The sequence below is a fragment of the Mauremys mutica genome, chromosome 2, assembly GCF_020497125.1.
Source record: "Mauremys mutica isolate MM-2020 ecotype Southern chromosome 2, ASM2049712v1, whole genome shotgun sequence".
NCBI classification, from domain to species: domain Eukaryota; kingdom Metazoa; phylum Chordata; order Testudines; family Geoemydidae; genus Mauremys; species Mauremys mutica.
This window is the reverse complement of record NC_059073.1, coordinates 158,063,908-158,076,906: the sequence shown is the minus strand read 5'-3', so window position 1 is coordinate 158,076,906 and position 12,999 is coordinate 158,063,908. Positions and strand designations below refer to the sequence as shown.

The window sequence follows — 12,999 nt, the reverse complement described above, 5'->3', positions numbered from 1 at the left end:
ACTCTAATTTAAGGTTTTGCGAGCCAGCAATACATTTTAACGTTTTTAGAAGGTCTCTTTGTATAAAAGTCTATAATATATAACTAAACTATTGTTGTATGTAAAGTAAATAAGGCTTTTAAAATGTTTAAGAAGCTTCATTTAAAATTAAATTAAAATGCAGAGCCCCCCGGACTGGTGGCCAGAACCCAGGCAGTGTGAGTGCCACTGAAAATCAACTCGTGTGCCGCCTTCGGCACCCATGCCAGAGGTTGCCTACTGCTGATCTATAACCGTCAGCTTGGAAATCGGGCTGATTTCCTGTGAGTTAGCAGGAACCCATATGGCTTAAAAACAAAATTAAATGGATCAGAAAAATGAACTCTTCCCAGTTGGTAAAAGTGCCCTCTGTTCAACCTGGTACACAAACTGGACAAAGGTGGGCAACTGAAAGACTATCTCAAGGCTGGGGAAAGAGCCAAGCCAAGAAATCTTATGGCAGATCTTGCAAATGAATATGGGGTTACAACACTAACTGCTTATAATCTTCAGTTCAAAATCCTGAGCCACCTCCATACATTGAGGTGGCCTGTGGATGTCAGAGATAGAAATTAATTAATTTCACTGATGGTTTTTTAACTTGTTAAATTAATGACAGGTTGACCTTGGCGAAGGGCTACTGCAGCCAATAAGCACATTGCCTACATACTGTCATAACAACAACGAAGGATAAAATTAGCCTTTTAATTAACATGTGGGGCCATGGTCTTAACATGAGATGCCTTAACACTGGGTGCCTGTTTCTGCGTGTTTAAAAGGTCATAGGGCTGCTAAGCATGATTAAAAGGTGGCACCAAGCCAGGAGATAACATCAGTGGACATCTGTTCTTCCATAAGGCTCTTATGCAAGTACAGTAAGTACAAGGGCAGGGCCTGCATGATGACTTGCAGGGCGTGTGGTGGCTGAGATACTGACAGCCTGACAATGAACAATGGGTCCCATGTGCAGGCCACCCTCTGTAGCTCCATGTACAGCGATAAATATTGCCACCAAACACCTGCCTAGTTCCCAGAGAACAGCAGGCCCCCAGATGGCTGCCCAAATCCATTCACATTCCTTGCATTCCTTCCCCATCCCTCCCCTCTGACAGCATACAGATATAAGGAATACCAAACACTATACCTGTTACAGGGACTTCACTTTCTTCCTCCTGCTCAGTTTCCTCTTCATCATTTTCCTTGTTGCAAGGGCTACATCAGCCTCCATTCTGTGAGGTGGGTTGGAGGTTGTTTGGGGCACCAGAGCTGGTATGGCTCTTAAAGATACACGAGGTCCAATTTCTGCTAGGCTCTTGGTTGTGGTCTAATGTTCTCAGATACTAAACCTTCATGGCCTTGAATATTCCATCATATTGGTTGATACTCAGTTCAATATCACATTTGGTGGGTCTTGCAGAAATCTGCAAATATTGTTAAATTCTTCCTAGCCAACTCCAGGTCTATTTGTATATTCTCCCTGCTCCAGTCAGGGTCCTGGTCTCACTTGCCAGTGGCTCTTGGGTTTTGCAAGATGTGATGTCTGTAGTAGCTGGTGCAAGAGCTTAGCTATCCACCAGAAATGGACAATGAAGCTTTGACTACGGCTATTTGTGCATGAGCAAGAACTACAGATGGAATCTACCATTCTAAAACAGTGACATTTTGTAGGCTAGACGGAACTCCAGCCACAAGACAATCTCATAGCTCCTCCTAAGTTTTCATTTCTAAGTGTGAGGAGAGTTGCAGGTTAAGCAGCTCTGGGGGATGGGATGGGGAAGCGAAGTCACCCAGGTTGCAGGATACCTTAAGTAAATAGTGAGAAAGGCTTACCTATCAAAGTATGAAATACAGCAGCCACCGCACCAGCCACAACCATGCACAAAACGGCTTTAGTCCTGTCTCGTTTGCTGTTCACAAACACCAAACCCACATTCTTGAAGTCACTCATTGGACCTGTGAAGAACTTCATAAGGGAATAGGCCAGCCCATAGCTGGCCAGCATTTCCACAGCATCTTCCTTAACAGCTGCGATACCCCTGTTCAAGGCCTGTTGAAATACAGAAAAACAAAGAATACTTCAAAATGTAGACAGTCTGGAAAAAAATATGATGCAGGCTATTTCCATAGAAACAAACATTTGACCAAAAGTGAAGTCATAACCACTTTTGATCTGTATTGACTTGACATTCTTTGGATCCTGCATGCACAGATATAAAGTGACTTTGAAACATCAAAATAAATACTAGCAGAGTGTATACGAAAACTTTTCACACACTGTATGGTTTCAATTTACTGTGCTGCACAGCTCTACTGTATATATGCACGGTGAGACAGATACCAAGTGTTCCAATTTACAATGGTCAGTAAGAAACTACGGAGGATTTAAATACATAAAGTGTTTCATGAAATAAAACATTTAGAAACAAATTCCTAAGTTATCAAAAGGAACCCCCTTCTACTGAAGTGCAGTACTTGAACAACTTTACTATGTGAAACTGACCACTGTGCAGAAAGCCCAAAAGTCCCATGTGAGGACTTAGGGGTGACTTTAGTAACATGTAGTCCAGATTAGCCTCTTGCACAGGAAAGTGAAATTTTACCCGTATGCAAAGATACAAAACTGGAACTACAGCTGGTCCATTATGATGCACTGAAATTACTTGGGGTTTAAAGTCCATTTCACTGTAAAAGGAGTTGCGCTATATTCAAGCTGACTATGAGTGGGTACCTGATTCTACACCATGGTGTTATTTTTCATTGAACTTAGCCAAATGTACATGTGACCAAATATGTTGGTCGTCCTCCCATGTAATTTCATGTTTCAAAATAAGATTGAGACCCTGCACCCCTTTATTAAGCAAAACTCTCAACTTATTAAAAATAAGAATGAAACACAAAATATCTGTATTTCAAGTTGTTCTTATTTTGAATAGTTTAGCAAATATCTTGCAGATATTGAGGAAAAAAGTGTCCCTCCTACCCAAATCTCCAATAATTTAACAGATTATTTTCATATCTAAATTGAACCAGAGAAAAATGCCATAACATTTTCCTCAGAACTCAGGAAAAGATCACACCAAGCACATTTCAAATGTGTTGACTAAATATGACAGAGTTTTTGTCTTCACTGCCATAGCATCAATCACCTGAGGCAGGGATCCCCAACGCAGTGCTCGCAGGCACCATGGAGCCCGCTGGGGCATCTATGTGCGCCCGCGTACTGGCCGGTAGACAAACATCTGCCAAAATGCTGCTGAAAAGTGGCGTCATCAAGAGGCGTCACTGCCGAAATGCCGCTGATTTTCGGCGGCGACGCCTCTTGACGTTGCTGCTTCTCAGGGCATTTCAGCCACGGTCCTCGGTGGCTCGTTGTCCGGTGCCCGCCACCTGGAAACTGTTGGAGACCACTGACCTGGGGTATTCAGTAAATTGTTAAAACAGGATTCGACTCAAAAAGCACAAAGGATGGAATGATGACTTGATTTCATAAGAATTTAGTTCTTATGGGTCACAGATGAGAGATACTGACAGGTCCACAAAGAACTGACCAATCAGGAACATCTTTTAACTCTCCCCTGACTCCAAAACTGTAGCATCTTGCACTTACGCACCACCCCTGGCAGTGAGCTTTGTTTGAAGGTAAAATATCTACATTTGAATATCATAAGGTAACTAGGTTCAAGTCTTAGCATTTCAACATCACAGTTCTACGTGAAGTACATACAAGCAGGCAACTTCCATTGGCTTTAACAGAAGTTGTTTCCATATGTTGGAGGGCAGCATTTAGCCTCTAATATTTTTTCCTTTTCAATCTCCCTGTAAGATGCTTCACTGCCACTTGCTGATGTTAAAACTAAATCAGTGTCTCCAGCATGACATAAAACTGCAGCAAGTTCTCCATACCCGATGCCCATTAAAACAGTCTCTTGCACTACACTATGCACTAAACATGATAAATGAAGTTCCATATTTTTCAGTCTTCTTGCTATACTTTGTCCTTTTTCTCCCAGACAATGACCTTATCCCATCATGTGTAAGATGCCTAAGATCTTCCCTCCTACGGTTACACACTTCTTCTTCTGGGGCCTGCATAATGCATGTGCTGCATTTGACAAGGGTGCAAGTTACATCTAATCTTGCAGAGTAAATCAAACCCAAAAAAGATGGCATCCTGTGCACACAGTTTGCTTAGAAAAAACTGGTGGTAGCCATCCACCATGACAAGGGGCAAGTGCTTAGCCTGTATGATTCCCAATAATAGCTGCATAAAAAAGGAAGGATATTAAAACTGTTTCAGAGCTTTAAGCTTGTACCTTGGTCACTTATACATGGGACAGTGGTATTAGGGGCTATGCTTTTAAGGGCAGAGCTTCCCACATATAGATTCTGGGCATGGTGCTGTGCAGTTGGAACCAGTCTCAGAATGAAGCAGATCACTGAACTCCACCAGGGCAACAGCAGACGTTGGTGCTGGTAGGGGCTCCTTAATGGACTGAGGATACCTATGGGATGTGATTAACACAGTTCAGGACTTATTGGTCATATGGATAGCCTACTGACAACACACATATAATGCAATTTGTCCGATTTGGGGCATGACCTGAAATAATACCACCTACTAGGGACAAGCCTTCCCTGGTGAGCATGGAGAGTAAATAACTTCTGCAGAATCTGAAGCTTTCATTTATAAAGTCCTTTCCGCTGACTCTTGTGTGACTCTGAAGTACTCAGTCTCACTGCACCTTGGTTTACACTCTGTGAAACAGGTGCTCTCATACTTACCTACCTGTGATGGGGTATAGAGAACCCACACTGACCAAGAAGGGTTTAATGAGAACCTGTGAACCCAATCAGGCCCATCCTGCTTCACCTGTGCAAAGTGTCAAGCCTGGAGGGAGGAATCAAAAGAGGAAAAGGCCAATTCAGTAATGACTGACTGGAGAGGTAGTGGACCGCTTCAGCTAGCCCTGTGAAGGAAGGGCCATTTGGGGCCAGAATCTAACTAGAGATTCCTAAGTGTCAGAGCTTCCGTGGGGGAGGAGGGCCTTGTGTGGCACTTCCTGTTTCTTTTGTTCTCCACAACTTATTTGATTCCCCCTGTATTGGAACCCGCAGTTGAGTCAGTCCAGCAAAAGGCTGTGAAAGGCCTACTTGGAGGCCATGGGAGGAAGCAGCCCAGGGATACAGCAGAGTCTAAACAAACAGACTCTGTCTGCTTCATTCTAGGTCCCTGGACTGCCATCCAGAGTAGAGGGTGGACCTGGGTTCCCCTTCTAATTCACCTAGGGCAGAGGCATGAAGACCCTAGAGCCAAGGCTCCAGCATGATGCTGCCAAACTACTTGTGCTGGACTTGGTTTACCCTGGAAACTGGAGTGGCTGTCAGCAGGAGAAGAGGCCACCATGCCATGCTCACCACAAGTAGGCACAGTTGCGGTGAGTATACTCTTCTTCCACATACTCCTTCAGAGCTGGTGGGAGGCTCAAATGATGTTTGTGAAGTACATTGTACTGGTTTATCAAGGTAGTAATTTCTTTCACTTCAACTGGAATCAGATCTTTCCATGCCTCTGCCAGCACTGCCAGTAACAGGGAAAATTTCCATCTTTTAGATGGAAAAATCAACAGAGGGTGCCTACTGCATTCTTTGAAGGGCATTATTTCACTTTTATTCCTCTCTTCCCTCCCATTGTCTTTTGCTTGCAGTAAACTATTTCTGGTGGTTCTAATTTTCAAGTAATAGCTAAAGCATTCAGGGCACTCTGCAACCTAAATTAATCCTGTCACTTGAAAACAAAGCTGCATATATTTTTAGGCATCATTCACCATAACAGGCACTTCCATCCTGTTAGGACTACTACTCGCTGTCAAGGCCTATGCAGGAGGGTAATGAATTTAGCACCGACACAATGGCAGTTTATCTGACAGTCTATGCATTCAGTTGAAACCCATGCCTGTCGTGGTTACCCAGATGGAAAGAGCCCTCCAATCTGAGCCAAATGGGTCTATAAAATGCCAGTGAGAATATGATCTCTGAGAAAGCTATGGCCTAAGAAACTAACAGACCCAGAAAAATCCTCATTACAAATAGGGGGAAAAAAATTCACCCTGGATGAAGCTCTGAAGTTAATTGAATTTGGGGTGAGTTTAGACCATAATAGCTTTGTGTGCCCATTTACCACATAACTAGGAATGGGCAAGAGAAAGTGACTCTAGGGTGGAACTTTGCTCCCCCATCATTTAAGAGTGAGCTCAGACATTTTCTGTGTAAACAAACTACAACAAAGTAAACACACCTGAATTGCCATAGGATTCCCCCCAATACCCACACTGTGCACCAGGTAATGTAAAGGAGCCCTACTTTGTTAGAGGAATGTTGCCATTAAGTTGTCCTACTGAGGAACAGCTTGCTGACACGATGAAATCCCTCTAAGGTTAGACATGAAATAGTAATGTCAATAAATGAGCCACTGGAAAAAGTCTTTCCTGTGGAAGACCACTTTAGAAAACTTACAGTAAATGTAACTGTCTACTAGCTGCTTAGTTTCAGTAACTTCCTCCAGACAAACCACTCATTTTGACTGATGTGTCTCACCAATTTCTTTTTCCATTTTCACTTTAAAGAGATGAATGGACAAACTATTCAATCGCAGCTTTCAAACCCTGTTGATCTCATCATATTTGATACCCTTAAATCAATGTGAAAACCCAGAAACATCGAGAGTTTATTCTGTGCATCATATGAAAGATAAAAATGTTTGCTGGGTTCCATGACATGCCAAATACTGGCAGCACTTTGGTAATCTTCCAATTTAATTTCCTGTTAGAGCTGCAATTCCATATCTTTTTAAAAAGTCATAAACCAAGGAACACTTTCCACTTCTTCTTGTATCACTGACTACAGTTTATGTGCGTGCTTTGTGTGCACAAAATCATTGACAAAACTGAATAAACAGCATCTGTGTTCCATATTTGTTCCAAACAAGTTACAAACTGTGTCCAAAAAGATCAGCATGATTTGTCAGATGAATCATAAGTTTTTCAAAGGTATTTAGGCTTTGCTTTGCTCAGCATTGTAATGCTTAACTGACTTGGGAGCCTGCCTCTCATTTTCAAAACTGACTTAAGCATTTCTCATTTTTGAAAATGAGAATTTGTCTCCTAAGTCAGTTAGGAGTTACACCCTAAATGGAGCAATGCCTAAATACTTCTAAAATCTGGGCCGAAGGCCCTTATTGTAGGGTTGACAAATCATGTATCATTTAGTGACTGTTCCATTAGCTTATGACTGGTCAATTAGTTTATTTTTAAAATCTCTTCATGCCAGATTTGGATGGAACACCTCCAAGGAAAACAGAGATGCTTCAGGGAGCGGTGCTGGTAATTTAGTAGATGACGGTCTTCTCTCCTGCATCATTACTGAACCTTTGCCCCAGTACAGTATTGGGAGCTACTGTGATGTTGGGGTTGCTGTCTTCTGGAAGAATGATAAAACCAAGTTCCTTACACTCTTATAATTTGAGATCCCACGGCACTCCTTTTAGCTGCAGAGGTGTTGACCCTGAGGTACAGGCTAAACTTCACCTTGAATAATTAAACTCTACACCTGAATTTTTTTCCTGCAGCATCAATTGGAGGTGTTCTTCCTAAAAGGATGCCTAGTGTTAGTTGGCACTGTTCAAATAGCTGCTGTATTTTTGTTGGGTGAAGTGATTCTTGTATCTCACAGGGATATTCTGAAGCTTACATACTTAACATTTGTCAAGCACTTTCAGTTGCTCAGAGGGAAGGAGCTATAGAAGGGCACACCGTTATTTCTTTATTATAACTCTTACCAAAAATGAATCTGTACCCGATACACGGTACGTAGCATACGACAGCAGAAGAATGACATAATTTTACAATTACCTGTCTGCCACATCTTTGTCAAATGTCTATTAATTGCAAAAATGACAGTACCATATCCCTCAGGTGTGCAATAGACAGAAGGGGCAGAATTAACCCTTTTGTAACACTCATTTAAATGGCGTTATACTGGCTATGAACTTGGCCTATTATATTTTTCATATTTACATGATTTTTGTCAGACAATAGCCTAATCATACCAACTGCTGATGAACTGAATGCATCAGTAAACAGTCTGCAGGAACAGTCAACTCTTGTTGAATGGGTTGTGTATTAAATTTCTACTTACAAATAAATGTAATTCTCAGGCCTTTAAAATATATTGCACACCGATCACTCTGGAACTAGTCCCGGGCTTGGTGGATAACTCACTTTGCTCCTTGCTTATAGAACAGTTGTTTATACTGATGCGACTGAAACTTTGCATAAACCTCATTATAAACAGAGTGAACTAAGTTTGGCCCCCAAACTTACTACCTTAACGGAAGTTAAATCCCAGGCAGCCTTTATGGATGTTGGTCTGTATGTGCAATCTTGAGTTTTGTTGACCTGGTTGAGATTAAGGCTGTCAACCAATTCATGTCCAACACTGATTCAGCCTTAAAAATCCATGTTATGCAAAAAATATATGTGAAATCAGTGAAGTTACACGGGACAGATACTGGCGTGAAGGAGAACTGAGCTATTGATTGAAAACAATTCATTCACTTTTGTCAGCCAGACATGTTAAATAACATTAAGCCACAATAGTGGTTTAGTTATAGAAACATGAAGGGCAAAATTATAAGGAAAATTTCCTCTATTTTTTGGTTCCTACTAGGACACCTGATAACATAAATGAGAGAAAACATGTGGGCAACTATTAGTGTCATTCTGAGTTCACAGTTTGCTTACTAAAGCTGCATTTTCCCCTCTCCCTTCTGCTTCTCCGTGGACTTGCATATCACTCACAGTGCACTACCTGGATTTCATGTTGTGCAGACAGAGGGCCACATGGAGAAATACTGTCCCAATATTTTATCACCTTTCTAAAAGAATAGATGTATTGTGTGGGTGACATGAGCATTTTGTTTTCTTTTACAAATGGCTAATTAGGGCCAGACCCTCAGCTGGCACAAATCAGCGTTGGTCCTTTGACATCAGTGGTGCTATACTGCCTTGAACCAGCCAAGGGTCTGGTTCTTACAATTAGAGAATATTACTTGCCAGACAATGCACACAGTGTAGGTATAAGAGATATTTGGTTGAAATAAGTAAGCAACCCTCTTTTGGCAAGTGTTTTAAAAGCCAGGCATGCAAGTTTAACTGTTCCTCCTATGCCACTTCATTCTTAGCCATTGGGAGGTAACTAACAACAGTCAGTCACTCTCCCTCTCCACAAGTAGTAACACACGCTTTTTGTTTCCAGTTTTTCTTAAACATTTTTATTATGAGTAGTAAGAATCCCCTCCTCACTGACCCTCTGCTTCACACGATGCTCGTTATACAAAATATTATGTCATAGCTACAGTGCAAGGCTGTAGTCCAACCTATGTTGAGTGTGTGTGTGTGAGAAATTTTGTTTTGGGTCTATATTAACCCTAATTTACACACACACAGCATCTTTCAGCCAGAGCATGACTGAAATACTGTTACTTCCATTGTGGAGGGAATCAGCAAGCCACTGCACAGTATGACATAGCTGGGGAGGTGAAACTTTGGCCAAGGACATGCAAACAACCCCCCCCCCATCTTCTCTTATGAAAAGTGTCAGGCTGTCTTTAATTTACACACACAACCAGCAGGGTCTTGGTTTTTATAGTATCATTCAGAAGTCTCCAGTGCTGAAGAGCAACTAGTAGAGCTCAGTGTCCTTACAAACAACTTAAAAAAAGAAAAAAACAAACAACAACTTTAGTGGGAACTAGGCCATATATCTTATACGGGAGTCCACCTACAATCATATGATCAAGATGTACATGTTCTGCACTTAGTTGCCAAATAACTGAGCATTAAAGCATAACATTTCAATAACTTGGGTCTAACTTAAGTGTATTCCTACAGATGTATTTACTGTGTGGTTAACCTCAAATACTCATGGTTGTGTTAGGGATGAATCTATGGCTGTTAAATAAAAGTAAATAAAATCCAGTATTTGGTAATTGTCGTCGCTGTTCTCATAACTCCCTGATCTTCTTCATCCTGGAGGGCAGAGTAGGATATAGAGACGATTGGAATTTGTTGATGTCTTATATTTGATAGGTTTACTCAAGTCTTTGAAAACTGAGATTGTGCCCGGTTTTTTTTTTTTGGATCCATCTTGCCAGTTTAGCTACCTGAAGGAAACCTCAAACGCTAAGTCTGAAACTGACAGTGGGTTGGCGAAGCATGTGTATGTCTCAAGGACAATAGCCTTCCCTCAGCCCCACCTCCACCCTCAATCATGAGAGGGAGGCAGAAGTCTTCGTTGAAGAACTGGGGAAAGAAAGAGTGGACAGTCTCTCCCTACCTTCCAGTCCCTTCTCTCTCTGCAATAATTGTTCTGAGTTTTCACTCTAAGTCTTGTCACCATGTACATTCTGTACCGGAGTCATTAGTACACTCTAGCTGCTTTGCTTTGTGCTGCTGCCATGACACACTCTACATTGCCAGAAAAAAAACACACAGCGGGTAGTTATCAGGAAACCTGGTCCTCTGATTTTTATTAAAATAAGACCGGATTTACTGCCATATCACTGATCTACTTTACTCTTAATCTCTGATAGTAGTACAACTACATCTCCACTAGTATGGTATCCTAACCATGAACATGTTGGATAAACACCTATATAACTAGATCATATGGTAAGAATAGAGATCACTAGCTCAGCAAAGTAGGAATCCCTCCTGTTATGTCATCACCTGTTCTGTTGCTGGGAAAGGTACTGGAAATTACTTGCATTTCAAGAGCATTTGTTTGCAACAAGAACACTAGTCTTAATTTAAAACCAACTCTGCAGCATCTAGTAAAATATGTTAACCACAGGGGATGTTTGTGTTATGTACCAGCGGGAATTTCCAGGGGTTGTTTCCCTAAATAGCTTGATTGTTAACTAACAAGGACCATAATGAAACATGAATTGTTAGTTATATTTATATTATATTATAGTAGCAGTCAGACCCCAATCAGGATCATGGTTCATTGTGCCAGATGCAATATGAACACACATGACAATCTCTGCCCCAAAGATCAGATCTTTGAAAAAAGACACTGAATTAAATGTAGGCCTTCAGATTTCTTATAGAAGACTACAGAACATACCCGTTATTCTCAGCGATATATAAAACGTACACAGCAATAAAACACAAAAAGCATAGGAGATTGATTTAAAAAGCAGTAACACTCACTCTGATTACATACACACAACTGTCTACGTTTTGACAATGTTTCAGTCATGTGCTTCTTCTTGTGGCATTACATTATTATTCTTTTTCTTTTGAAGTAAGTGAGTGAGGGATAGCTCAGTGGTTTGCGCATTGGCCTGCTAAACCCAGGGTTGTGAGTTCAATCCTTAAAGGAGCAATTTAGGGATCTGGGGCAAAAATCTGTCTGGGGATTGATCCTGCTTTGAGTAGGGGGTTGGACTAGATGACCTCCTGAGGTCCCTTCCAACCCTGATATTCTATTCTATGAGTTGTTAATGATCCATACCAAATGAACAGAATTTGGATCAGGTCCTTTGTGTATAAGTGTTAGACTACTGTCCAAGTCATAAGAAACCTTCCCTTTGACTTCATCAGGAGTAGAACCAGGCTCAACATGAGCAAGAACAGCACAAGCTTCCTCTTGTTGCCTACACCTGGGCCAAGTGTGCCCACCTTTAGGGAGAGAGGCTATTTAATTCTCTGCCTTTCTAACTGTGGTAGTGTGCCCTGTGAACTAAGACCAAGAAATAGCCATCAGAAGGCAACAGCTCTTGGTCACTATTGAGCCAGGCATGAATGAAAAGGACACTTTTTAAAAAATAGCAGTTAGGAACATGATCTAAAAGAGCTAACGCAAAGCAGGTGGCAGACATAAAGGTACTGCTCTACCCTCACAACTGAAGTAGTGGAGATAGTCTTACAGACAAGAATACAGGTTATAAACCAGTGGTGGGCCACCTGCGACCCATCAGGGTAATCTGCTGGCGGGCCGCCAGACAGTTTGGTTACATTTGCACAGCCGCCCGCAGCTCCCAGTGTCCGCAGTTCACCAATCCTGGCCATTGGGAGCTGCGGGAAGTGGCAGCCAGCACGTCCCTGTGGCCCGTGCCGCTTCCTGCAGCTCCCATTGGCCAGGAACGATGAACCGTGGACACTGGGAGCTGCAGACAGCCATGCAAATGTAACCAAACTGTCTGGTGGCCAGCCAGCGGCTTACCCGATGGGCCACCGGTTGCCCACCACTGTTATGAACTATATGAAAATATCAAGAAGTGCCAAAGAGTGTAATTTGGATACCTGCATCTTTATATAAAATGCTATTTTTCTCCACAAACTTCATCAGTAAAGAGAGATAAATAGAAATATAGTGGAAATCATGTACCCTTCAGACTATCGTAGGCTGACAGAAAGAAGAGTAACTTTTATCTCTGAAGTGACAGCTGAAGCACTTCATCCCCTTGCTTCCTTCTAGCGCAAAAAATTGAGCCCCAGGTCAGGTTTTGTGAAGCCATTAGTAAAAACGTGGGTATGCTAACTTATCTGACCAGTCTATACAGGCTGCTAACATAACGTTTACCTAAGGACGTTGTGGAATTCCTGTTCTTGGAGGTTGTTAAAAACAGGTTAGACAAATACCTTCAGGGATAGTCTACTATGCTTGATCTTGCTTCAGCACAGGGGAATGGACTAGATGACCTTTTGAAGTCCCTTCCAGCCCTACTATGCTATGATTCTATAAACAAAATCTGACTGGGAGGAAAAGGTTAGTATGCTCAGTGGGACTGCTACAGCATGAGTGCCCAAAAGAATAGAATACAATCAATTTATAATTTCTCCTCTTCACCATAACTAGTGCAAATAAAAAACAAGAATAATCTCTCTTGCATGATTCGTCTCATCCCCTTACTTGGAA

At 41.8% G+C, this 12,999-nt stretch overlaps 1 protein-coding gene across 1 annotated transcript in view; it reads right to left on the bottom strand.

The window, feature by feature from the left end:
• The window catches only part of ANKH (ANKH inorganic pyrophosphate transport regulator), a 150,523-nt gene that overhangs the window by 55,242 nt on the left and 82,282 nt on the right, over positions 1-12,999 (bottom strand). The window contains exon 3 of the mRNA XM_045005918.1: positions 1,849-2,065. Within this exon, the coding sequence (XP_044861853.1) occupies positions 1,849-2,065 (217 nt within the window). The remainder of the gene's footprint in view (positions 1-1,848; positions 2,066-12,999) is intronic.